At 41.4% G+C, this 26,621-nt stretch overlaps 1 protein-coding gene and 1 long non-coding RNA gene across 5 annotated transcripts in view; one reads left to right on the top strand and one right to left on the bottom strand.

Annotated features, from left to right (window-relative positions):
* The window catches only part of mybpc2a (myosin binding protein Ca), a 61,160-nt gene that overhangs the window by 26,284 nt on the left and 8,255 nt on the right, over window positions 1-26,621 (bottom strand). Inside the window, exons 2-8 of one of the 4 annotated variants that reach the window (XM_037792371.1) lie at window positions 16,272-16,307; window positions 16,056-16,064; window positions 15,888-15,908; window positions 5,494-5,577; window positions 5,203-5,351; window positions 3,503-3,620; window positions 3,219-3,267 (exon numbers count right to left, since the gene is read on the bottom strand). In XM_037792371.1, coding sequence (XP_037648299.1) covers window positions 3,219-3,267; window positions 3,503-3,620; window positions 5,203-5,351; window positions 5,494-5,577; window positions 15,888-15,908; window positions 16,056-16,064; window positions 16,272-16,307 — 466 coding nt within the window. The remainder of the gene's footprint in view (window positions 1-3,218; window positions 3,268-3,502; window positions 3,621-5,202; window positions 5,352-5,493; window positions 5,578-15,887; window positions 15,909-16,055; window positions 16,065-16,271; window positions 16,308-26,621) is intronic. The other 3 variants (XM_037792372.1, XM_037792373.1, XM_037792374.1) reach the window with 3 other exon arrangements.
* On the top strand, window positions 6,639-25,668 carry LOC119501776. Its single transcript, XR_005209918.1, has 3 exons — window positions 6,639-6,648; window positions 8,096-8,101; window positions 25,513-25,668. It is a non-coding gene; the product is annotated as an uncharacterized LOC119501776 (long non-coding RNA).

Below are 26,621 nucleotides of genomic sequence, written 5' to 3'. Positions count from 1 at the left end.
CCCCTTCACATGCACATTTCCAGATGATGAGAAGAATCCACGTGGTCTCGAGTCATCAGTCACCCTCTTGCGCTCAACAAGGTGACAAGTGCTGTGTGTGGCACGCGCCAATAAATGTCTCCAGGCTCGAGTGCTTGTTGTTTTCCACTGTGATCAGTTTTCCTGCCATTGTTGAGGCTCATTGAACCCCTCGGAGAGCAAGATAAACGCCAATAAATTCACAGCCATTCCGAGTGCTCATGTTCGTCCTATGGATGAACGGTTCATCCAAGGATAACATCCATCCATGTTGTGCCTGCCATCCCGTAAGCGAGTACATTCTCCCCAGGTGTTAATGCTCTTGTTTTTCAGGGCACGCATGATCACCAAATGGTCGGGTGAGCATGAAAACAATGTTAGCCGTGTACGGCAGCCACAACAATAGCTTGATGTAAACCTACTTGAGCACTTTTGAAAGATTATTTAATGCTGCATCAGATAACACCATCAAACACCAAATGATAGGAAAAGGGCGCTACAGGATGTTTGTTTAAATGCATTTTTTTCTGAATCTACACTAAAGTTCACTGATATAAAAAAGAGAGATTTTCCAATGCTGTTGTGTAGGACCAGAGTTCACATGAAAATGGGGATCAGGGGATTACTATAATGAGCTCTCTTTCATGGTGCGAGCATGTGCATTGAGAGCAGAGCACAACATGCTCATCTCTCTCACATCAGCTATATACGGTATATTATTAGAAACACTTCATCGAAGCTGCTGCAGAAGGAACTTGATGTGCACCATGAAAACAGAAACTGAAATGCAAACGGTGTTTTCCTCCAAGTGTCAGTGACACAAACGGATGCTGATGCAGAGTGATAAACACACCGTGATTCAGAAGGATTTTCACGTGTGTTAATGTAAACCTTAAGGATTCTCTATATGTCATTCAGAGCATTAACATAGCTGCAAACAACTATTTGCTATGTAAAGATATAGAGGAGTAATGTCTACCTGAGCAGAAAAGATGTCACTCTCCCTCTGTGTGTGTGTGTGTGTGTTGTAAGCCGAGCATTTCTGTGCTTTGTTGACATAGTCGGACCGGCCGTATGTGGATGTTCGTGCATGTGAGTCCGTCCCTTCAAAACTGTTTGCCCTTTTTGTTTCTTCCCCTCCCTCCCTTTGTGTTCATGTCCCACTGACTAGTTAATCCGCTCTGCTAACGCCGTCCCGACGGTGGGTCGGAATGATCTGTGTATTGGTCGCGGAAGCCAGTCGCTCTGGTGAGTATGTTCTAACCCCCGTTGACACTGTTAGCTCTGTCAGCACTGTTGCCGTTGTTAATGCCGATACGCACCGAGGGAGTGACGAATAAACGACATGAAAATGTGAAATATTCGCCTGCGAATATTATACGTATAGGGCTTTTATTGTGAAAGGTAGGAACAGAAATAGTGTATGTCGCTTTTTTTTGGAGCGTAATATTTACATTCTGTGTGAAAGTATTCATGACAAAAACAACAGTTTGAAAAAATATATTGATGTTCAAATTAATCACACGAAAAAAATGCCCCCAATGTGTAAATGCCTTAAGATGCCGCCATTTCAGCTGAGCCATCTACATTTGCTCTTGACGTCAGAAGTGAGAGCCGTGTGGAGGCAATCCTGGCCAGACTCTGAATTTTATTAATAGCTATTTAAAGTGAACATAACAAAGTTATTGGTCAACATGAGATAACGTGCTCACTCAGTCATTTGAGGCTGAAATGCTTTGACTGTTCAGGCCGTCTTCAGCCCTGCGTGACAAAACGCAGCCCCATACTTGGCGCCCACCTTCACCCAGCTGAACCACTGTGACCTCCATACTTGTGGCTGGAATATAACCACATCCTTTTTTTCGGTTTGTGGTGTGTTACGTAGCCCCCGACATGATCGGCATTTGATGTATTTATTTTGGCATCTGTGTGTAGCATTGTCATGACATACAGAATAAATACTGTATGTTTGCTGACATGCTTGTACACTTCAATCAAGGGTAAACATTGTATGAAAGCAAGAAACGCTGTTTCTCTCACAATGTGATAAACTCTCACGGACTGTAGTGCCAGCACATAGTATATATATTCCACAGAATACTTTCTGTTTCCCTTTGAAAGCTTCTCAGCTGGCCAACCAGTCAGCAAAGCGACAACACAAAGAAGAAAAAATAGCCTGATATGCCCGGGGCATGTGATGGAGAGTTTGGTCTATTTCAGACATGAAACACACATTTAAAAAAAAAACTAAAAAAACTCCAGACATAAGGAGGGAACCGGAGTGAGTAAAGAATAGAGTCAGACAGACCACATGTCTTTGCTACTGTAATACATGTTGAGCACAGATGAGGATCCCAGAGGAGACAGGATTCTCCATACTCACCTACTGGAGGTTGAGCTGCATGACCTCCACACAACACAACAAGGTGTTTCTCATTCATTATCTCTCCAGCAACATATTTGAGTTTTAACCAACTTTTCGCTTTTCATTTATCTCACTAACCTCCCCCCTCGCCCTCTCTCTCCTTCATATCAGCATTCTGCAAATAAGCACACTGACATCCTGTCTAAACCACAATATGATGCTGTCTTTTTGCCTGCTGTGTTTCTCATCTTACCTGCGCCTTTCTGCTCTAACGAGGGAAGGAAATTATATTTTTAAACACAGATTACAAATATGAAGACTAAAGGTGTCAGTGTGAAGGTGTCGGCTGATTTACGATCACACAGGACACGTACAGTATACAGGCTGAGAACAGCTGAATTTTAAAAAAAAAAAAAAACTCATTAAAAAAGCAACGCAGTCACAGGATACACAGATGCACTTCACACAAGCAGAGGCAGAGACAGAAATAGACGGCGAGGGGAAGAGATACATGTATAAAAAAGAGGAAAAGGTCCCTTCAGAGACTGTCACAGAGACATGTGACGAAATACATAAGATGCTAAACCATGAGGGACTCCAGGTGAAGCAAAACACCAAGGCGGCAGACGCACTGAGACGTGACAGAACGAGAGAGAAGGCAGACAGACTGACTTGTACAAAGTCGGCTACAACTGAGGGATAGACAGACACACAGGCAGAGACACTCGTTGAGACTGACAGATGCCCAGAGGCAGCGATCTACAGACGAGCATATGGGAGACAGTGTGACGGCGGGTGACATGTTGAGTAGACCCTCGCAGACACTGACACTCACGATCGCTTAAACGACTCTAAGATGTTGTCCTCCTGCTCCTCTTGTACAGCTGAAAGCAGACAGAAGGAGAAGGACTGGTGAGGGCCCGGCTGGGTTAATTCATTACACAGCGGGCTTGAGCAGCAAAGGAATAATGGACTGATGACCTCGCTGAGCCACTAAATGATAGCACCTAATGTGTATCACACTCACTGAGTTATTGGCTGCCAAAGCCAGTTACATAGTAATGGTGGAAACGCTGAATGGAAGATGACAATAATGAGATTGTCTGTCTCCACACCTACCCTGCACGGTGACTTCGAATGTGCAGATGTCGACCTTGTCTTTGGAGGTGACCTCGCAGCGGTAGCCACCTGCGTCTCCATCCACTACTTTGATGATGCTCATCTCGTAAGTGTAGATCTGACAGAGAGAGAGGGGGGGTTGATGTGCTAGGGGCACACACAGCTAAATGAACACTCACGTAGGTAGCACACATGCACAGATATGCAGTACGTGCTCACCAACACACTCATAATTTACAGAGAACACAGTTTGACCAATATCGGTTGCTAAAGCCATCGGTCGGCTAAAGCCACCGGTCTGCTAAAGCCATCGGGCCGATATTGGCTTTTATTAGTCAGCTAGTTGGTCAGTGCAGTTTGATTACATACTCATCATTCCCTCCAGTCAGTTAATTCAGAATGATTTATAATTCTACAATTTATTTTAACATTTTGGTAAATAGTAGTTGTGTGTCCATTTGTGCAAGTTATGCACAAATGGACACACAACTACTATTTACCAAAATGTCAAATAATGTCAAATAATGTGAAATAATGATTCAAATATTGACGAAAGTGGCGTAACTTAAGGAAATGAACAGCGGTCTCCTGGATGAAAGTCCTGTGTTTTTTTGACCCACCTATTTACCCTGAACTCCTCCTTATGTGGCGAATTGATTTCATGCTGACCATCCCGAAAAAAATTAGAAATTTGTGTTTATGTACACAAATCACTACATTAAATTTCGTGACGATTTCACGAACTGCTGTGCAACTGGGCTGGAGAATCGCCTTTCACCGGCTTCACCCAGTTACTATAAATAGTTTTTACAGTCTATTTTGTAGCTACATTTCCTTTTCTTTGTGGTAGTTTACATCATATTGAGCCTTAATCTGCATAGAGACATGTGATGTCTTGCAATTTTCCCTGTAGCCTATCAAAGACGGTCACAAGGTCACCTACACTTGACCCACGTGTGCCAGTTTGATTGACATCAAACTCAGCCCTGTGATGACAGCCTTCGCTGCTTTCTTCACAGCCATTGGATAAAAGCCAGTTTGTCCTACAGTGGTCTGACTTTTGAAAACTAGAGCCAATCAAAATGTGGGACATCGTCTCAATATGTGGGATGCTGTCATGTCCCACTTTCCATTGTTTCCAGCAAGGAGGGTGAAAAGAGGAGATGTCACGCGTCATATCCTTGTGTGTCAAGTTATGCCATTGAGTCCTCTTACTGCTGGTACCAGTGTCCCCAATAGTAATATCCAAAATTTAGGCAAGGTATGAGTCCAAGAAACCGAAGAGTGATCTAAATAACACTAGGAAAAACGAGGGGTGATAAGGAGGGCCAGCAGGGCTAACGAGGGACAGGTGAAAACATTCAGGGCGGGGCAGACAATCATATAACATTTGCTAATTAGCTCTAAACACAAAGTACAGCTGAGGCTGATGACGATGTCATTAGTTTGCAGGTATTCTGTCATAAACCAAAGTATTTGGCAAGTTAAATCTGATAAAGATGCTGGATGTAAAGTTAGAGGATCTAAAGCTAAGCTCCATCCTCTGGGGATCATGAATATCTCTACAAAACTTCATGAAAATCCATCAAATAGTTGTTGAGATATTTCAGTCTGGACCAAAGTAGTCGAACAACTGTTAGAATGTCTAATAATCTCTGTAACAATGAGTGCACAAAGGTTATATTAATGAGCATACACACCTTGGTGTTCCTGTCATAGACCTCTTTGAACTGCACGTGCTTCCCAGCTTTGCTGCCCAGGTCCAGCCACTTCCCCTTCAGCCATTTCATGGTGGGCTTCCTCGACATGGTGGAGGAGTCAACTTTAGCCACAAACGTGACGTCCTTGCCTGCCAGGATTGAGAATGAGACACAGTAATTAATTCAAATAGATTAGCTGTCTGTACTCCAACAGGGATTTGGCACTAAGTGGGCCACTCCTTTCATTTTGGATATAAGTCAGGATTTTTATGGCGGATCATCTTGCCAGACCTTTTGTTGCTGTGACACTCTCCGGCCTCGCCACGAATATGCCGCTCTGCTCGGACAGCTGGGAATCCTCCCCTGGTACGTTCTCTGTGATGGGTGGTGAATACATGAATCACAAAGGACAAATTAAAGCTGGAAATCAACATCCGGGCACCACACAACAAACAGATTGTGGACGACAACAGGAGACAAGTCGACCAAGCAAACAACCAAACCAGCAGTCTTCTTAATCCCTGTGCTTTCACGGTGAAATCTATTTGCTGATCATTTGGGAAACTTAATAAGCATAATTTCCGTCTCAAACCACTAAATTCCACCCGCTGAGCTCAGGGATCTATTCTTTTTCTACGGTTATTAGCACTTAAAGTGAGCAACAGTCTTTCCGTGAGGCAGCGAGTAATTCCTTTGCTGTTACACTGCATAAACCATTTGGGACCCTCTGATAAATGACAGGCGACCATGGAGCCCCCAGGAACAGACTGGCCCCAGGGAATAAAGAAACTCCTCAGATCACCTCTGAAGACATCACATTAGGGTTGACTCTCTGCAATCTTCTGCCACCCTGACAGAACATAAGCTGAGGATGTACACTGTTATCTTGGCGATAAAAAACAAGCTGCTCTTTTATCCGTTCACTTGTTTCTTTTGCAAGTAAATTGATGTAACCTCTGTAAGGTGTTTGCTTGTCAGTTGATACGCTTTACAGAGACGCTAATGTATTAGTTTCTCTTACCATCAGGAGGCAACTCTGCATCAGAGGGGGGAAAGAGAAAGAGAGAGCGGGGAACACATCAGTCTGTACAGTATATCTGCACTGCGCTGTTAAACACAAGCGTTAATTGGCCCAATGATAATCTTGACTTCAGGTGAGGAACACTCACACGTTAAATCAACGTGTTCTCACACTCCAAAAAAATACATCTCTTTTAACATTAACAAATCACGTTTTTTCTTTTACAGAAAAAAACTGTTAACGAGTTATGTCTTCAGCATTCGAGTTCAAAAATCACTTTAATTGTGCTGAAGTCAGGAGGTTGACTATACATAATCTGCATAAACTTTCCTGAGTCAGACATACTGTAAGTGTTAAAGGAAGAGAGGGTTTATGGACAAGCAGCAGGTAAAGAGAAACATCGGACCACCAATCAAGAAGAGTGAGTAGGGCCCCGGGTGGACATCCATTGGACGAGAGCAGTTGCTGAGAGAATGGATCCAGGGTCACGTGTCAAATAAGGTCATGCGCATCCATAAATTCAGAGAGCCACACCGTCGGCGCTTCTTCCTTTCTCTCTCTTCCCCTCTCTCTCTGCTTTTATGGGCTCAGTTAATTTGATCTTTTAATCAAAAGTGCCCCTGAGGACAGATCCAAGTTCAGATGTTCAGGATGATTTAAAAGGTTTCAGTTAGAATGCTAAGTGGGTGAAGCTGATCCTGGAATGGCACCCAGGGGACACTTTTGAATGTTTACACTGTTGCATGGACAGTTGTTGTGTTTGGGATGAGGGTTGCACAGTGAAATTAACTCCAGACACGGTCCTGGGCTCTGGGAAGGGACGTTTGGGATTTTGGACTGCAGGGACTAATTGACTAAAATCCTCCTGCAGATTCATAGTTTGGACAACCACGTAGCCAGAAATATTAATTTAGGTGGACCTGTGGGATATAACGTGTGCAAGAACCAAAGTGAGCTAAGGGGGCATGACCCCCTGGAGAAAAATGTGGGCCGTAAAAGCCCAAATTTGGTTCATCTGGCACATTATTCCATCATATATACTGATCTTAATTACTGCATATTTTAATTACATTACCTGCCTCATTGTAAACAAGTATTGAATTATTGTAAAGGAGAATTAGACTACTTGTGACTTCTTTTTTAGCTAGAGATGCACCGATACTGACTCAATTAGCTGGATCGGGTATTGGTGACAATGGGGCAGATCTATCCAATTAAATTCTATATGTATATACTATATACACTAAATACTGGAATTTTAACTCCTGTTTAGGTTTACACTTGAATTGTAATTCCTCCTTATCTCTAAGATTTTTTATTAAATTGCTGATGTACGATTTGTTATTTTAGTAATAAATAACAATTCAGTCATTTATATGTGTATTTATTTGTTAATTTGTTTTTTACAAAGTTAAGTAAGCCTGATGTTGCCTCACACATAAAATAATGATACCAGTCACTTCCACACAGTGAGGCATACAGCTTATTAATTACACACTGATATCGGATCACTACTCTGTATCGGCCGATACCCAAAGCTCAGATATTGCTATCGGTATCGGGACTGAAAAAGTCAGATCCTAGCATCCCTAGTTTTAGCCCACACAGTCTGTAAATAACTGACGGATCCAAACTATTTATTTACTGATACCTTCACTGAGGATGCCCCCTGTCTGTGCAATCAATGTCTTTTATCATCAATTACTTTACTAATATTTGCCACTGAAGACGACTATCTGCTCTCTACGTGGCAGGACACAACCTCTCAACCTCTCTATAGACTCTATATGATAGAGCATGTGGGGGCAGGACTGATAAAGGCAGACAAGCATGTTTCTCTATCATCATCATGCTCACATTGTTTTGGAGCAGAGGTTCGTGGTCGTAAAATGTTAATCAAAACTATTTTATTAGAATCAAAAATTAATATAATAAAGCAGTCGGCCATTTGGCCGGCAGCCGGCGCTTATATATTATAGATATTATAAATTTTTATGATTATTCTGGGTGTGCCAGTTTGAGATTTAGAAGGCACACCGGTGGCTGGTGGACTAGTGGCTGGGGACAATTTGTAACAACCCACATTAAAGTATACAGTTACTCTTTATTTTGCAGGTCTGGTATTCCCTCATAACTTCCGAATCATTTCTAGAAACTTTCCAGGAAACAACGATGTCATTTGGTACTAATTTTATGAAAAATAGAGACAGAGTTTAGTTTCAGACGGTCCTTCCAAGAAAAGCGCCACATGTTTCTGTCAAAGTGAGAAAGCCCTTTAGTGACTCTCGTCCATCGGGCAGAAAGGCGGAAATCAGATTAAATTATTACAGCAGCAAAATCCACATTGAGGGGAGGTTGGGGTGCATAGATGGGTCTATAAGATGTCGGACTTTAACATGAAAGACCTCAGACCTGTTTGTTTCCTGTTTCCTACCAGTGGTTTCTTTTTTCTTTCTTTTAATTTAACCATGACAATTCTTCATGTTGAATCGCATATACTTGCCTGTTGACAAATTGTCCAGCTTCACCTGCTATACACTGACTACAAGCATTCAATTTAACTTGATTATTTAGTGGTTTACTAGAGCTGCACCGATTAATCGAATAATCGATTAGATGTCAACTATTAAATTGATGGCCCAACTATTTTGAATATCGATTAATCGGTTAGAGAAAAAAAGAAAAAATTCTCTGATTCCAGCTTCTTAAATGTGAATATTTTCTGATTTCTTTACTCCTCTGTGACAGTAAACTAAATATCTTTGAGTTGTGGACAAAACAAGACATTTTTGAGGACGTCATCTTGGGCTTTGGGAAACACTGATCGACATTTTTCACCTTTTTCTGACATTTTACAGACCAAACAACTAATCGATTAATCAAGAAGATAAACAACAGATTAATCAACAATGAAAATAATCATTAGTTGCAGCCCTATTGTTTACCAATTGAACATTGTCTGTATTTTACTTATATTAAGTCTTTCTAGGAACCTTCCTAAAGAATAATTAGGAAACAATTAAGACTTTATGGCCCCGTAGAATAAGAGGTTATTAATATACTATCCCAGACTGGATATTAAAATAGTAACATATCACTCTGTCCATAGAATATACTACTATACATAGAATATATAGTAGTGTAATTTCACAGTTATTACTTATTCAGTATATCATCCATTTATCATCAGAGCACCATGAGATAAAATCACACAGAGTCTTAAACTCCTTCAATCTCATGTTATAATTACCAGTGCGGTTACCAGCAGGCTTACACTGTAATATTCAGCAGTAGTATATTGTAGTACATCCACATATCACACATGCATATGATATTCACCCAGCATAAGTTCAGGCAGGATATATCACTCTTCATAAACCAGACCTCATCAGTTCATTTCACATTGAAACACTCTGAAACGTTCTCTCGGATGCTTTGGTGGAAGCAATCTAACCACTTCAATCACCATGTTTTTTATTGCTGTCATATAGACTTCACTGTTATATTTGTATTTTACTTCATTGTTTCATCTGACAGTTTATCTGATGTGTCTTGAGTTGCTTTTAAGTTGTGTCTTTGCATTGTTTTCATCCTTTTCTTCTACGTCCCTTTATCTATTGGCTGTGATGCACTTTGTCACTTTTGTTTGCAACACATATTGTGATCATTATTATACTCATACGCAGGCTATATCTCTGCAAAAAAAAGATCACGTTCATAAACAATAATGAATCCATCTGCTGAGTGAAAGCATTTGATCTTAAACACCAATGATGGCCGTCACCAGAGCAGTCACAACACTGTCAGACTGTCACACTCGGTAACGGATACACATGTCCACGAACACACGGAGGGGTTGACACAAAACAAGCACAAAAACAGGAAGCACAAGCAGGCTGGAAATAGTGTGCTGTGTCTTTTCCCGACCATCCCTAGGCTCACTGTTCGCTGAATGAAAAGAAACAGTTGGTACATGGAAATTAGTTGTGTGGACAATGAAGGGTTAAAAGACTGTACTGCTCTATGTGTGTATGTGTGTGTGTGGGGGGGGAGGGATTATGAATGAAAGAAGTGTTCATCAAAAATCAGATTAAAGACAATGAGCCCATTCACTACAATAAAACTAGACAACAATATCTTCAGACAGGCTGTAACTGCACACCTACACACACACACACACATACGTATACACAGACAAACACACTAATGACAAAGCAAAGCGCTTACCTACAGCAGGCTGGACGTCTGTTAATGAGGAATAAGCACAGGTTAAGCAGATGAACTGGCAATGCAGACATAATGTACTGTAAGTATTTCATACGCAGACTGAACATAAACACACACACTTATGACAGAATAATACTTAGTGGTGGCTCTGTGAGTTATATTGGTCATTTTAGAGACAAATCGATGTGTTTAATTTAACAGATGAGTGAAGCCACAATGAGCACACACACACAAACACACACACACACTTAGAAACCATTTATCCAGGACAGTGTATATCCTCTACAGCCACTGAACGTGACATAATAATGTAAAGGGGAACAGCAGCAATTTTTAACAATAATTGCAGAGTAAACCAACATAACGGTTCACTACTCCCTACTCATGATCCAGGGAGTTCTATGTAGAGGACTACATAGTGAGCTCATTGGCAAAATGAAAAAACACTACCCACACTACTCTGGTCATGTCAATAGTTTTTCTCTGCGTCGTTAATCATGTCATTGCTGTCGCATAATTACAGTGCGGCAGATCAACATCTGCTGGTAGACCATTCATAATATATACTGTAATGTATTTTTTGAGTGATAAATACATACGTAAGCATTTTGTTGACGTGTCTGTTAATGCTCTGAGTGAAGTTAAGTTCCCCTTGGTAAAGGTAAGAATTAACGGCTGTTGTGAATGTGGGGGCGATAAGCATATTTTCCCAAATAAATAAATACAAAGTACTTTGTGGTCGTTTGTGTTGTGATGTGCTGCTCTCCTCACATTAAATATTATTTTCGTGCCACAAATCAATTTTTGTCTCAATCGGGCTCCTCTCTTTCCTCTCGTTCGTCTGCCTGCATGATGGGATATAATGCTCGCTTAGTGACAATCGTCGTCCATTACTTTTCACGATGCATTGTGGGATACTTTGAGTCCACTATATAGGGTATAATAATTCTCAGCATACATTCGGACAGCACTACAAAATGGCGAACTCACTATATAGTCCACTATAAAGTGAGTATAGTGAGTGATTTTGGACACAGCCAATGACTCCCTGAAATCACTCCAAATGAAGTGGTTTTCCTGTTAAAAGTGTCTATTCAAAATGTGATAATATCTATAAAAGTTGCACCTTTTGTTGCTGTTGTTTCATGCCATGCAAAGATACTGTTCTCTTGACATATGAGCAACTTGTGATCTTTAACCTACAGTATATATATTTAGTATTTAGTGGATCTTGGATATCTGTTTATTGATATTTTTATACTTGCACTCTTTCCTACTTTCCTACTTTGCACTGCAACTGCTGCAACACAATTTCCCTCTGGATAAATAAAGTTCTATCTTAGTTTATCTTTAGATTGCTGCACTGACTGCTGTTGGTTAGTATCCGATACTTGATCTGGGACCCCAAGTCAGGCCGGATCTAAATTATATTCAGGTAATTGGGTCGGGTAAGGTCTCCTATCCTCCCTCCTAAAAGTTAACCCAGAGATAACCCATTAAAAGTCTGGGATTTTATGTACTCAAATGTTCAGGTAGTTTTCCACTGGTCCATTAAATTGGGCCCAAAACTTTATTTCTGCTAACTGCAGCTAATTTACACTCGCTAATTTAGAAACCCGCCAACACTATAATCTGCAGTGTAGCCGTTGCTTGGTTGTTTAGTGGCCTTGGTCGTCTGAAGACAACAGTAACATCATAAACGTTAAATGAAAAATGGCTGTATTTTTATAGCACTTTAATTCAAGGCACTTTACAACTTGCATCACATTCACTCATACACACACTGATGGCAGCATGCCACCATGCAAGGTGCTGGCCTGACCGTCAGCAGCAATTCAGAGTACAGTGTCTTTGCCTAAGGATACTTAGAGATGTGAACAGAAGGAGCTGGGGGTTGAATCGCCAACCCTGTATATCCAGCCCGTTCTCACTCCCAGGGCGTCAAATACTGACGCTTTGGCACGGCCGTCAGTGCTTGATACCACCGCACACAGCGCCCTTTAGCGCCAATATGAGACGCACCAGGCTTTCCATTAACTACAATGAAAACCTATCCACGCAATAGTAAATGCGCATGGAAAGAGACACACTGGGTGGGTGGGAGTGGAGGTGGATAGGTTCTTGAAAGACAGTGAACTCAACAGAAAAAGTATTTAGGGTACAAATCAGCTCTTTAAGGCGTCATTACATATGCAGCTATGGCAGGTCACACAAAAGGTCAGGGAGTTAAGAACAGACTAAAGTTAAGTCAGCCATGTTCTTTTAGGTCGAATGTTATTTTATCTCATTTATCTTTGGTTCCAATAGATTCTTTTGGGTTATTACTGTTGGCCAGTGTTCCCCTTCAAAGACAGCGACTGAGCAAACATGAGTAGCAGTATTAGTACAACTCACTGCTCCACCTCCTTGTTGCACCTGCACACACACATTTAATCACTCTCAGCGAGCCACTTAAAGTTTGTGCAATAATTCATCTCAAATGATAGCGACTGCACATACACACAAAGAAACACGTGTACAATCTTCTTGCTCTGCCCCTCTATTGCAGATGATCCATAATATGAATTGACATTTAAACTGTACACAAATAGACTCTACACATGAATGTACAACAAAGTATGTTTTCCTCTCTCAGGGGACTCATTACTTATTACTGAATGCGTGCCACTGGCAGAGGAAATCTCCATAAACATGCTTTATCCACTCTGTAGCCCTTAAAAGACATGCAGCACACTACATGATTCTACCTGATCTATACATACACATATATCTCACATGTCATGTAGCTACTCTGCTGTGGGCTACACCCACACACAATTATTTCACACATTTGGCTGAATGCATTACCCTCAACTATGGATTGGGCTTGAAAGGTCAGGGTTTTCCAGCACACGGGGAAGTGAAATGAGCGGAGCAATCTGCCACTCTGAATCTATCTCAGACTTCTTTCTCACACATACAAAACAGTATCATCTGGTGACCCACAGCAGGTTGGGAAACACATTGACACTCGGTGACTAACCGATCATGAAGTGACCGCAGTGAGAAACACACAACGAAAAGTCCAGAGAACAACTAGCCAGTATTTCACTTCTACTGTGTGTCGTTGTGTTGACTGTAGGATTATTGGAGCTGCTGTATCGCCCCTCACTGTGTCATAATGCTTCAAAATGAACCATAATTAAATAAATGCTTTATTCTATGGCTCTGTAAATTCTTAATACTCTAATTTCCAGAAGTCCACAGTAATGAGACACAGCTCCTTTAGTTTAGATGAACTTGTTGATTTTCAGAGAAAAGATTAAGATTAAATTATCACTGATGTTGCAGAAAAAATGTAACATCATGATTAAAATATGTTATAGCAGATGTGTCCTCAAGACAACAAATTAATGGGGACATATCATGAAAAACTTGCTTTTTCAGTGCTTGTGCTCATACATGTGGGTATCTGGAGTGCCTACCAACCCACAAACTGAGAAATAAGACAGTTTTTTGTGGGCTGCCTATCAGAAAACATGTGATTCAACAAGCCATTCAGATTTGGGTCCTCTTCCTATGTCACATGCAGGCTCATTAGAATATATCACCCACAGCTTGAGAACTATACATTTGCAAAGGTGCATCATATTTTTCTCTCGAGCCAATCAGAGCAGACTGGGCTTTTTCAAGAGAGGGTCTTAAAGAGACAGGCGCTAAAACGGAGGGTGAATACAGGTATATTCAGACTGACAGGATGAGGAAAATAATGTGGTGTGTGTTTTGAACATTAATGTAATGTTCTAGTAGAAACCCAAGTATGAACCTGGAAATGAGCATGATACTGTATGTTCCCTTTAAAGCAGCAGTGGGTAGAAATGGAGCAAATATGATAACAAATAAATAAATTATACAACGGTCACTATATCCTGAGAGTAATGCATGAGACAGGTAATCTGAAAAAAAATCATGTGCCTCTGTGTCCTCCAATGTCCTCCGGTGCTCCTAACGGCATCTGCCGTCCAGCTGCCGTCTATGAGCCGGCTGTCAATCACTTGCGAACTCCGACCAAATGGTCAAACTAGGCAGCGATGATCAAGTATGAACCAATATTCTGTTACTGTAATATCTATTTCTGGCCTCAAATGATTTCAGATACTCTTGTAGTGTACTGTTTAGCTGTAAAATGAGAAGGTTTGTGACCCAGCAGCTATGTTGAAAGATGAAAGAAATGCCAAGCACCGCCCACCAGTCGGAGCACAGCCAATCGGAACGCTCTCTCTGTGAAATTACCTGTGATTGGTCAAAGTCTCCCGTCACAGGCTTGATTTTTTAAAGCCTGAAACCAGAGCCATGAGGAGGTGCAGATGTCTAGTTTTCTCTCACTTGAACACTTGAACTACAATATGTTGAAAGATTATTATGGAATTTGTGCCCAATGATGCAAAAAATTGTTCTGCCTACTGAAGATTTAGATTAAATCAGTTTTTCAAAGGCGTTAAATAAATAGGTGGTTAAACCGAGTCTGTCACAGCCATGGCTTTCCCCTGTCTCTGTCAGTGTGTGTTGGCGTGGGCGTGGCTCCCCCCTGATTACAGCTCATTCACCTCACCTGTCCAGTCTGCCTTCCATCTCCTCATCAACACCACAGCGTATCTACTCCAGTTCTACAGCCACTCATTGCCACATGTTTCAACTCTAGTGGTGGATCCTTGAGCCATTCCTGGTGATATTTCCTAGTCTAACTTATCTTTGCTGTACTTTTGTGCTTTGTCATTCACCTTTTTCTCCACCTGCCTCCCAGCCAGTCCGCCTGCATTACCTGCCCGCTCACCAGCAACCCTCCTCACTGTACATCTGCCTCGCTCCTGTTCCTCCACCATCCTCATCACCACCTGCTATACCTCCGGCTCTTCATTCCCCCATCTCCACTCTCCAAAAAACCTTACTCCCTGTGTACTGTGTCTGCGTTTGGATCCTCACTCACTGATTGTCACAATGTCTCAATGTGATGAGCAACTTTCTTTTAATTGCACTTTGTTATAAGTGTTGGTCAAAGCTCCAAAGCACCCATAAGGTCTAAATGAGGAGTGCTAACACTGCTAACAAGACACTTTGACAATGGAAGCTGAAGGACAAGTATGTGCAGATTTAAGCTAAAATAGGAAAGTCAAACACACACACATCACCCATACAGTGCATAGCCTACATATATGCATATATACATGTGACGCTTACCCATAAATTAGACACCTTATATTTTTTGCACCCAATTTAATTAGCACCTCTGGTGCTTAAAATAAACTCATAACACATCCTCAGTGCTAATAAAAGAATATAAAAGAAACACAGTATAGTGTGTGTGTGTGTGTGTGTGTAGCGTCATGCATATCCCCACACTCAGTCCCATCACCACAGAAGTTCATTGCTTCTGTGTTTGTTTCATCTTAAGTCTTACCCTCCTCCTCCTCTGATGTCTCTGAATGAGGGGAAACACACACATTATGAAATATAGGAAACACAGGATTAGGATGACGGGGAGGATGATGATGATGATTATCTATAGACAGATACATCTATGGGACACACAGACACAGAAACACTGAACACAGTGTGTTTTTCTTACCCTTCGTGTCTGAAAAAGAGAGAAAGAAGAACAATTTATTAGAAATCTATTAAAAAATTAAACAATCTATATCAGAAGCTTTTATTAATATATTAGTTTTGAGTGATTATTGTAGTTTAACTGTATAATAGCTGATTACTGTATGCGTGACTCAAATAAATTGGATTTCTGGAGCGCAGCTTGAAGGCTCAGATTAAATGTCATGAAGGCACTTACCAGCAGGGGCTGCTGCAACCTCATCGCCCTTGGCTGCTGCAATTAAACAATAATTATGTAAAATAATTTGTACATCCTCATTATTTCATATCATACAACCACAGCAGCACAGTGTTTGGATAGTCACGGCTTCCAGAGCGGAGACTCTGTAAACTGTTTAAAGAGCCGCATCTTGTGATCTGAATCCTCAGGAGACAATAACTAATAATTTATATCCATAACTGAGGGCACTTGTTCATCACTCTCTTTATCTATAATATTATGCATCCTGTTATATATACATTCTGCTGTACAACGTGTACACAAATGCTGCAAGTTAATCCGAGGAAGCACAAATTTGAAAATAGAAATCAGGCACCTTTAACATCCCAAAATATACACTTTTAAATAAACCGGTTCATTTCAGTAACATAAACACACATTCACAAGTACCCGCACAGGGAAACTACATCCAGGCAACCTTGCTTTATGCACCTCTTCTTGATTTCTGTAGGGTTTGCCTCCGGCGAAAGAGAGGATATTGGATTTCAGCAGGGGAATAGTGCATGATTCAAATGAGGCTTGGTTTACAGAAACAGTGAGGCTGCTGAGATAAATATAAGTAAGTTTTTCAGAGATCATGAAGAATAATTGGGCTTAAAAAATTCTGAAAGGGGCGGCCGCAAGACAAAAATGCTTTTGATAGGATAAGTACATCAAAGTTGCAGGATCCCAGATCTAGGTTACTTTAGAAGCTCAAGGGTGTCTAATGAGATGGCAGATTAGGCATGACTTTCTGTCTGCCAGACAAACTAAAGCACAGCTGCACAGTAATAATTCAACTTTGGCAGCATTCACTTAAAGGATAACTTTGGCATATTATTCAATCTGGACTCTATTTCCCCATGTTTTTGTGTCTAAGTCACTAATAAGAACAATGATTTTTGAAAGTGGTCCAGTATTGAGGGAGAACGCTGTAACTAGCAGCCGCGAAACGAGCTGCGAGTGCAAATGAAAAGCGTCAATGTAACGTTACGTTCACTACAAGTGTTTGTTTCTGCCACTGACTGTTCAAGTCCTCAAGTCTCAACGAGAAGTCTCGTTGTGAAATCTGAATATCCATATACTCTGGCTCAAATAAATACGGGCGGCCATCGAATTCAAAGACCTCGTCCACATTGTGATAATCATCTAAATATTCAGCCATGACATTGAAAATCTTTTAGATAACACTGAGCTATGCTTTCTGTACTCCAACACAACAAACTATGCCCGGCTGGCACTCTCGTTTCCACCATAGTATTTTCCACTATTCCACCGGTGTCTTCTTGCAACACGTCACCTCGCCAGATATCAGAACGAGACTTCTCCTTGAGCGAGACGCTTTCCATGATGTCAGACACTTATAACAACAATCAGAGCCTGTCATGTCAAAACCAAACAGCAAACAAAAAAAAGCAAGCAAGTCAGAATTTTGAGATTTATGAAGTTTACTCCTCTTAAAGGGACTGTTTGTAACTTCTTACACATATAAATCACCCGGGTCGGTGTCCCATGCAAGCTTGCATATGCGCACTCGCGTGTGGCTACGCTGTTCAGACAAGACTCCAACACAAACTACACGGAAGCACCAAAAACGCAAAGTTATATTTAGTGAAGCCCGTCTTGCAGAACAGTATTGGCCGCGGTCGTAGTACGCGGGGGAGACCGTAGCTTTGGTCTCCAGGGCCGGAGTCTCTGCTGTACTCTGCTCCTCTGCTCCTCTGCCTGCCTTCACTCAGCTCGCTCCACCTCACGTGCATGCACGCACACTACACACTGCAAAAGACTTCGTAGCTCTGAGAAGACTCTGACGAGCTGCAGCTCCTCCAGACCAACAGAGGTTTTCCGTGTCTTGTGAAGTGACGGGGCTCCGCAGTGAGAAACGTTATCGTTTCCGACCGGGTGCCGGTGTTTCCCTCCCACCACGGTCAGGAGGCTGAAGCAGGAAAAGCCAACACTAGGATCAGCATTGATTCATGTAGAGACCTCCGTCTGGTCAGCTAACATTACTGCCAAGCAGGTGAAATATAGAGTGATATTGTGGTTTTAGCTGACGTGTGTCGCCTCACTGTTTTGAGCGATGCTCGTTCATGTCTATTTAGAGCGAGCAAGTGCGAGCCCGATGCTGACATTCGTTGACTTAACGGCCACAAGTGTCGCTATTAACAAGTAATTTCTGATTCTTACTAACAGTCCCTTTAACATGTACACCACCTTAACCCTCTGAGACCTGCGGGATCACGGGCGGTCCTGACCTACATCACTGTCTTTCAGAGGCTTTAGTAGGTTCATCAATTTTAGAGCTAGAGTGAAGGTACAAATATCATATGAAACTAGAAAACCTAAGGAATCCATTTGTACCAACCATGTCATGTTAGCTTGTTAAGGAGGGGAAGGAGTCTAAGTAATGCTCCAAAGTTGGGCTAAATTTTGGCAAGGAAAAATTGGCATGGTCATTTTTAAAGGGGTCCCTTGACCTCTGACCTGAGGATATGTGAATGAAAATAGGTTCTATCCGTACCCACGAGTCTCCCGAGAGACATGCCCACTTGAGTGTAAATTGAAACTTAACTACAGCTTTGAGAGCACTCTGTTTGCCCATCACATGAATGATGTAACTTGCAAGCTAGGTCCACTGATTCGCCAAACCTGCTTTCTTCCAATAGTAACGAGTAACGAAGATGCTTAGGGAAAATGTATCGTAAAAGTATATATTTTCTTCGGAAATTTAGTGGAGTAAAAGTGACATTTGACAGAAATATAAAAACTCAAGTAAAGAACAGATACTCCCAAAAAATACTTGAATACTGTAACAAAGTATTATTACTTCTTTACATTACACCACTGAAAAAAGTTTCAGTGCGTCACTTTACCAGGGACGTTCTGTCGAGGCAGCAAAGCGTATATCGAGCCACAGGAATGAGTGAGGACTTCATCTTGACAAACGCCACAACTGCAGAGCAGTCCCGTGAGCCTACTTAAGTGGGTCTAAGATATCAAGGCTCGGCCCGGCCTTGGCACCTTGCTTGTTTTCCAGGCTGGCACACTATGTCTGGCATACTGGTGGGGGGGGGGGCAACACTTCTATTTTGGTTAAGGTTTGTTTTTCAGGCATCAATCTGTTAATGCGTCTCTCAGCACTTCAATCCAAGAGGGGACCCGTGACGCACCAGGCACTAAAAACTTTCTTTAGGCTTCTGCTGAAGCATCGACCCCGCCCCTCTACTGTAAATCAGAAACTCGGTCACTGAATTTCAGATTACATTGTTTTTCATGGAAGTTTTCCCTTGATGTCAGCGTGTTTACAAGAAGGATTTGAGCTCTGGTTTGTTATCACATAGCAGACAGGGGGAGGGTTTGTTTTTTAGAAACAATCCTCATCCTGAGAGACAACTGGGGCGTTAAATAAATGTCATAAACTGGTTCTATAAAGCTTGTTTGGATGTAAAAGTCCCAATTGTATGAAAACCCAGTGAGGGCCTCATTTACTGTCAGTGGAGTGACTGCACATCAATAGAAGATCTCAAATGAGAGTTTTGGTTCGTCGGCATTGAAATTTGAGAGATAGTTAAGGCGCTACGAAACTCTCATTTGAGGTCTTCAACCTCAGAAATGGTATATTCGGTGTGACATTTTAAACAATCTAAATTTAAAGCTGATGCAAATTCCTGCAGTCTCAAAATGAGTGTGAGCTCTCCTAAACAATACATGAATAAAACAAATATTTTGGTCACTAAAAGCTACTATAACTGTAAACTAGAAAAACACCTTGAAGAGCTCGAGGAAATTAAACTTGCTAATTTCTGAGAGGTGGTAAAAAAAACCCAGCCTAATTCATATTCCACCTGAAGACCTTTTTCTTTACATCCTAACATTAAAAAAATATGATGACAAAACATCACAGGCTAGCTATAACAAAAATAAGATATAAGATCTCTCTACCGTGCCGCGGGGTGCTGTCTCACTGCAAAGAGGCAAGGTGGTGAGATTCTCAACAATCACTGTGCATTTTCCTCCTTTACCTCCAGCAATATTTGGCCTGCAGTAAATTGAGTTTCCACAAAATAATTTTTAAACCGTCAGTGTCACTGCTACCTCCTCTGCAGATGATTACACATGGATTTTATAGATATTATCAGGATCATCCTTTCATATCTAATTGATAAGCTCTTCAGTGCTTAGTCTTGCCTATTTTTTTTCCGTTCAATGGTTTACAGTGTGAGATTCTCTATGTCCCAGGTGAAAGATTTTTTGCAGATGACCAGAGAAAAAAAACGCTAATTATTAGGCAACACCAAAAACACAACACAGAGAAAATATTTAAAGCCGTTCAAGGCACATTTTATGTTGGCAGTTTCAAGTGGCAATGAGAGGTAAGTGTGTGAAAAAAATGTATTAGAATATCCAGAAATAACAAAGACGGGATGTGATGTAAAATGCACACTGAACCAGGCGGCAACCTCCGGATCTGAAAAGTGAAGCCATTGCAGAAGTGCCTTAAACTTGCATTCTTTCTAATAGCCAGCAGGGGGCGACTCCTCTGGTTGCAATAAGAAGTCAGATTGTATAGAAGTCTATGAGAAAATTACCCTACTTCTCACTTGATTTATTATCTCAGTAAACATTGTAAACATGAGTTTATGGTCTCAGTCGCTAGTTTCAAATCTTCTTCAATACAGCATGAAGTCCCATTTAGAGTCAAATAGACCCTAATGCAGGGTATGTTTTAGGGCGTGGCTACCTTGTGATTGACAGGTCGCTACCACGGCGTTGTCCATTCTGGGAGTTGTCTGTGTTTTCGTCTTACAACTTTAACCCTTTCACAGTGGGTTTTCAGTTCATTAAAGTTAATTGTAACATTTTGGACGTCTAAAACCGTCTTGGTCAGCATTCGGTTGTACTTAGCTACACCCTCTTGTGTCATTTCTAGTTGCAAAATACCAAGATGCGACATCCAAAAACCAAGATGAAAGCCGAACTACGTCCACTTCTTATAAACAGTCTATGCACTGAATACTTTTGTTTACAAAAGGATGGCAAAGGAATAAAAGAGCTAAAAGTCAAACAATAGTGAGTCCATCTTCCTCTGAACAGAGCACTCCGTCTTTGGGCCTCTGTTCTCTCATTCAGGGGCCTGAGCTAGAGGTCTAGGGTTCATAATGTTTGCCATGTTCTCTGTCTTAGTTTAGCATTGAATATTACAGAACAGCTGTGGCTGATGGGAATGTCATTAGTTCTGCAGGAATATGACCATAATTGTGACCTTCTGGTGGTGCTAGAGGAAAAGTCAGAGGATCACCAAAGCCACGAGGATTGATGCCCTGGTCACAATGGATATCTCTACCAAATTGCATGGCAATCCATCCAATAGTTTTCAAGATATTTCACTCAGAACCACAAATGTCAACCTGCTGGTGGTGCTAAAGGAAAAGTCAGGGGATCGTCAAAGTCAGTAGGATTCGTCCTCTGGGGAACAAGAATGTTGCAGACCAACTGACTGATTGCCATCCATAGAGCCACGCCACTAGCGTTATTATAAATGACCAGTAGGAAATGATGGAAAGCTATGATCCTGGTCAAAAAAGGGCTGAACGTTTTGTTTTAAGTCTCATCAGTTCCATACTCAACGCTCATATTCAATTTGGGCAGATAGGGCGAATCTACAGCATCTCAATTAGTGAAAGTGTGACGTTGTTCTCTACTGAAGCTCCACGTTGTGATTTAGGTTTGATAAGATGGGTGTATTTTTTCCTGTAATTATCCCTAAGTGACCTGTTTCTCCTTCAGCCCAATTTACCGGTCCTCTGTCCGTATCACAGGCCTGTCTGTCTGTCCTGCTTCGTGGGAAAAGCTTTGAGCAAACCGTTAAGTCACAACCAGAACAACTGTGCCCCTTCAACCCTCGGCGCTAATGCTGAAGGTAATGCACAGCTGATGAACACGCTGTCTGTGCGGATCCATCTCCGCTCTCATTACCGTCCACGCTTCATCGACGGTCCTCCCTGGCCTAGATAATTTCGCTCTACAGCCGTCTGTCTCCCTGTCTTCCAGGTATCTGTTAAATGGATAATGTCTCTTGCGGTCTCCATTCCTTCTTCCTTTTCACTTAATGCAAATCCCTACTCTCAGCACTTTTTCGTCCCACCGTTTCTTTGTCCTACTTTAATCTGATTCCACTTTCTTCTAAAGAGAGGGAAAAAAGAGAGTTAAGCAAGATGTGAGCCCAAGAGGTGGAAACTAAAACGGGGAGAGAGAAGAATGAGCCGGGGCAACGGAGGTCAAGGATGCCGTGAAGCCTCACATTAAGAGCCTGAGGATTGGGTTCTTAAGTGGGGGAGATGAGACGTTTATATTTAACAAATATCATGTGAGACGCTTGTTGAAAGATGATTTTATTTACTCATTTTTCGCTGACCCTGCCACTGTTGATACTGCATTTAAATACTCACATTACTAAATGCACTCTGCATCTTAATTATAGACCGTTTTTATTTCCAAAAGCTTATCGCTGATATAATTTTATACTTCAGGCCTTTAATGCTTTCAAATATGACTCCGGCCATAAACTGATTAAGATTAAGTAATAATACCAAAGTTAAGACATAGGGGGGATTTTTGTGTGTGAAATAAGTATGTGTTGGTTTTCAAATAGCAGAGCACTGCCGGGGTTGGGGATTTGTCTCTGACCACGGATACTAAAAGATGTATGTTTTCTTGAATATTCAAGGTGCTTAAGATATAAGCATTCACTAAATTGCATGGAATGTTCTATATGCACTAAACACCAAGGTTAGACATGTTTTATTCACAGTTTTGCACTTTAAAACAGTGTGTTTCAGTCGGATCGTTAAACTAGTCATAATTAACGCACGTAAATGTTCTTATTAAACGTACAATAGCCTAACTGATTCATTTGGCCATTTGGGGGGGCAGACATTATTATTCATTTGGAGTCGTGTTTGTGTCACCTGATGAATATAATAATATATATTCTCTCTCTTTTAGCTCTGTTTTTGGTCTCCAGCAAATCCGGAGGGAAATATCTGTCTCTTTAGCTGCTAAATGCTCCACTATGTTCACCAGTCTGTTGTTTGCTGATGAGCAGGTAGTATACAGTGGGTTTTTAGAGCTATTTGACTGGAAACAGCTGCCTGCTGAGGCTTAAAGCAATGTTATGAGCAGTGAATCAGAAAAGTAAAGTTGAGGGCAAGAAAACCAAAACAATGAGCTGAAAGCCTCTACAAAGCTGCGTACATTTGTGATATAAAAATATTAATTATAGCTGCTCTAAGAATCTTCAACATTCACTGAGCTGTTATTGTAGTTGGTAAGTTTGGAAAACAACACATCCTCCATTATTTATGACATTTTTGATGCCATAATGGTGTTTGACAGAATGCGGCTTTCATGAAAAGTGCATGAATCAAAAATTTCCGCTAATCAGATGCTCTAAAATCATTTCAAATTATAGTGTGTTTGTTAAGATAGTTCTATCTGTGGCCTACCACAATAAATACCAATCACCCCAAAACCAACATTTTTAAGTGTAAAGTGTTAATTGCTACGCTTCATCTGTCAATCACGTTCACTGGATTTTTTGTAGATGAGATTTGAGTTATGTACGCTCAAGTTTTCATAGTGAGACCTACAGAACTAGACACAAAGTCTCTAAATAGATGTTTATTAATGTTATCTAACATGCCAGAGATTATTACAACGAGAACCAACAACCTGTATGATGTTGTTTATGGACTATTTTATCACACACTGGAAAACAAACATCGGCAACACTTTACAGTGAAGATTTACATTTCTGTGCTCATCCTCTCCACAGTCTCTCTCTCTCTCTCTCTCTCTCTCTCTTTCTCTCTCTCTCTCTCTCTCTCTCTCTCTCTCTCTCTCTTCCCGTTTTGCTTTTGAAGGGTAACCTCTGTGGAATGTGCTTCGTTAATCTCTCTTGACATTTCCCTGTCTTCCTTTGCTGCGTACGTCTCCTGCTTGTTCAGTCGGTTAAGCCAAAGGAGTCAGGCCAAGCCAAACATTAGAATCTTGAAAATCTTTCTCTCTCATCGCTGAGCGAAGCCAAAAGGGCACGAATTCCTCATACGCATTTGTTTGAATGTGTGTTTTGATGCTGAGCAGCTGTGTCTTTAAGGGACGTCTAATGCTGCTGCTGAGGAATGCACCACTTAAGTGGTTTTGTTTCTACTGGAGCTTGATGTTGGAGGACTGCTGAATACATTAAGTCACTTAAGCGTGTCTACAACCGTAAGCTATGGCAGCGGCAGACGTGTTAACCGGAGAGTGGGGCCAGCGCCGCCTCCTCTCTGGCTGAGCACAACGCCAATTGGTGGTAACATATTCCTGCAGCTCATACTCTGTTAACGCAGCCTGGTGCCCTTTTACACAGCACCCCAGATGCACTCCTCTACACTGCAAAAGTGTGCCATTCACAGGTGAAACTGTAAGCTCATATTGCCAGCATGTGTGTGAGTGTAGCTGTAGCCTATACAGTATACCAGCTAATCCAACAAGTAGCAGGTTGCAGGTTTAAGTTACTTCTGGGCGTGCGATCTGCTCTGGAGGCAAAATGTTTGAGTGAAACCTCAAAGTCCAGAGCCAAAGAACCACAGGACGTCTTTCATAATACACCCACGTATCACTTGTGCCGTTAATATTTCCTTTAGAGGCTAAAAGTTTATTTGTCAGCAGATGGTGGCACAGAAAAGCAGAACGAAGGGAAGCATCGACATATATTGCAAAAAAGTTTGTTTCAACCACATGAGAAAATAGATATCTGTACATCTAAAAGGAGCAGTGTGTAGGATCTGGCGGCATCTACCAGTGAGGTTGCAGTTTGCAACCAACTAAAGCTCCTCCAGTGTGTGGAGAACTACGGTGGTCAGTGTCTAGAGTGTGTGTACGTGGGAAGTGAGTGGTGAAGCAAGAGAGAGAGATAGAGCAGCGGCGAATGTGTTTGAGCGAACAAGTGAGCTAACAGAGCAGAAGATAGTTTAGCTTTGAGAATATCATCTGTAACTGAGAATATCTTTTTTATATAAGGTAATGTGAGTACAGTGATTTTTGTATGTGATGTTTGAATGTATATAATGTTTATAATTGTTTGTGATTTCTGTGTCGGACCCCAGGAAGACTAGCTGGCGTCATGGCGTCAGCTAAAGGGGATCCTAAGAAACTAAGCTAAACTAAGCGGATGTAGAGTGGAAGTTGCAGAAATAAATAGTGCAGCTCCTCAAGACCAACAGAGGTTTCCCGTGTCTTGTTTCCCAGCAGCTGAGTGAAGTGACGGGGGTTAACTCTGGAGTGAGTAACTTTATCGACTCTGGCCCAAGCAGGAAAAGTTATCACAGTGGTTTGTTCGTTCTGGGCTACTGGAGAATCATGGAGACCGGCTCCGTATGTAGATATAAACTCTAAATTCTAATCTAACAAAAACAAAATGACTCTTATTTTCAGGTGATTATACGCTAAAGAAAACATACTTATTAATATCATATTCTATTTCTGCCAAAAATGTTGCACACTGTACCTTTAAGTGTTGGCATTAAGCCAAAACCATCTCACATACACGTTAGTCCGTGCTTGCATTCTATTCTACGAGATAATTTTATCGTTTTTCACGTTAAAGTAAACTGAAACCCAATAAAAAAGAAAAGGTGTGAGGGAGAATTATTTTTAAAGGGGCACTGCACTGATGTTACATGCCAAGATCAGCGGGGTCTTACTTAGCCCATAAAAATGGTTATAAAATCTCTTCGATTTCTCTGGAGCAAGCTAGTTAGTAAAAATAACCCCACTGGTGTCACCAAAGTTATCTTGCTTGGCTTTAGAGACTATCGAGTTGCATTATAGGAAGTGTAGGGTCCAGCGTTTTAGGAGCTTAACTCATGGATTTACTAAGAGAACTGGATACAGCGTTTGAGGCGGGGCCCTGTTCATGAGTTGCTCAGTGACGCATGAATCAAAAAAAAATTTGACTGCTGTGCATAAAATTGCTCGGATCATCCAAAGATCTTTTGCATCCATTGGGCCCATATGCAGGCGCAGTAGCGTTTTCTTTAACTCCGCCTCCCAGCCCTTGCTCCAGCCTCGGTCTGGGTCTCATTCAAATGAACAGAGGAAGGGAAATAACTCAGGATTCGGCTATTAGTGCATTTTACAACTTTTAGGACCTAATGACTTAAAGGGACTGTTTGTAACTTTCAGAAATGCTTGTTAACAGCGACACCTGTGGCCGTTAAGTCAACGCAAGTCAGCATCGGGCTCGCGCTTGCTCGCTCTAAATAGACATGAACGAGCAACGCTCAA

This window comes from Sebastes umbrosus, chromosome 14, assembly GCF_015220745.1.
Source record: "Sebastes umbrosus isolate fSebUmb1 chromosome 14, fSebUmb1.pri, whole genome shotgun sequence".
NCBI classification, from domain to species: Eukaryota; Metazoa; Chordata; class Actinopteri; order Perciformes; family Sebastidae; genus Sebastes; species Sebastes umbrosus.
This window is presented reverse-complemented; position numbering and strand designations above follow the sequence as displayed.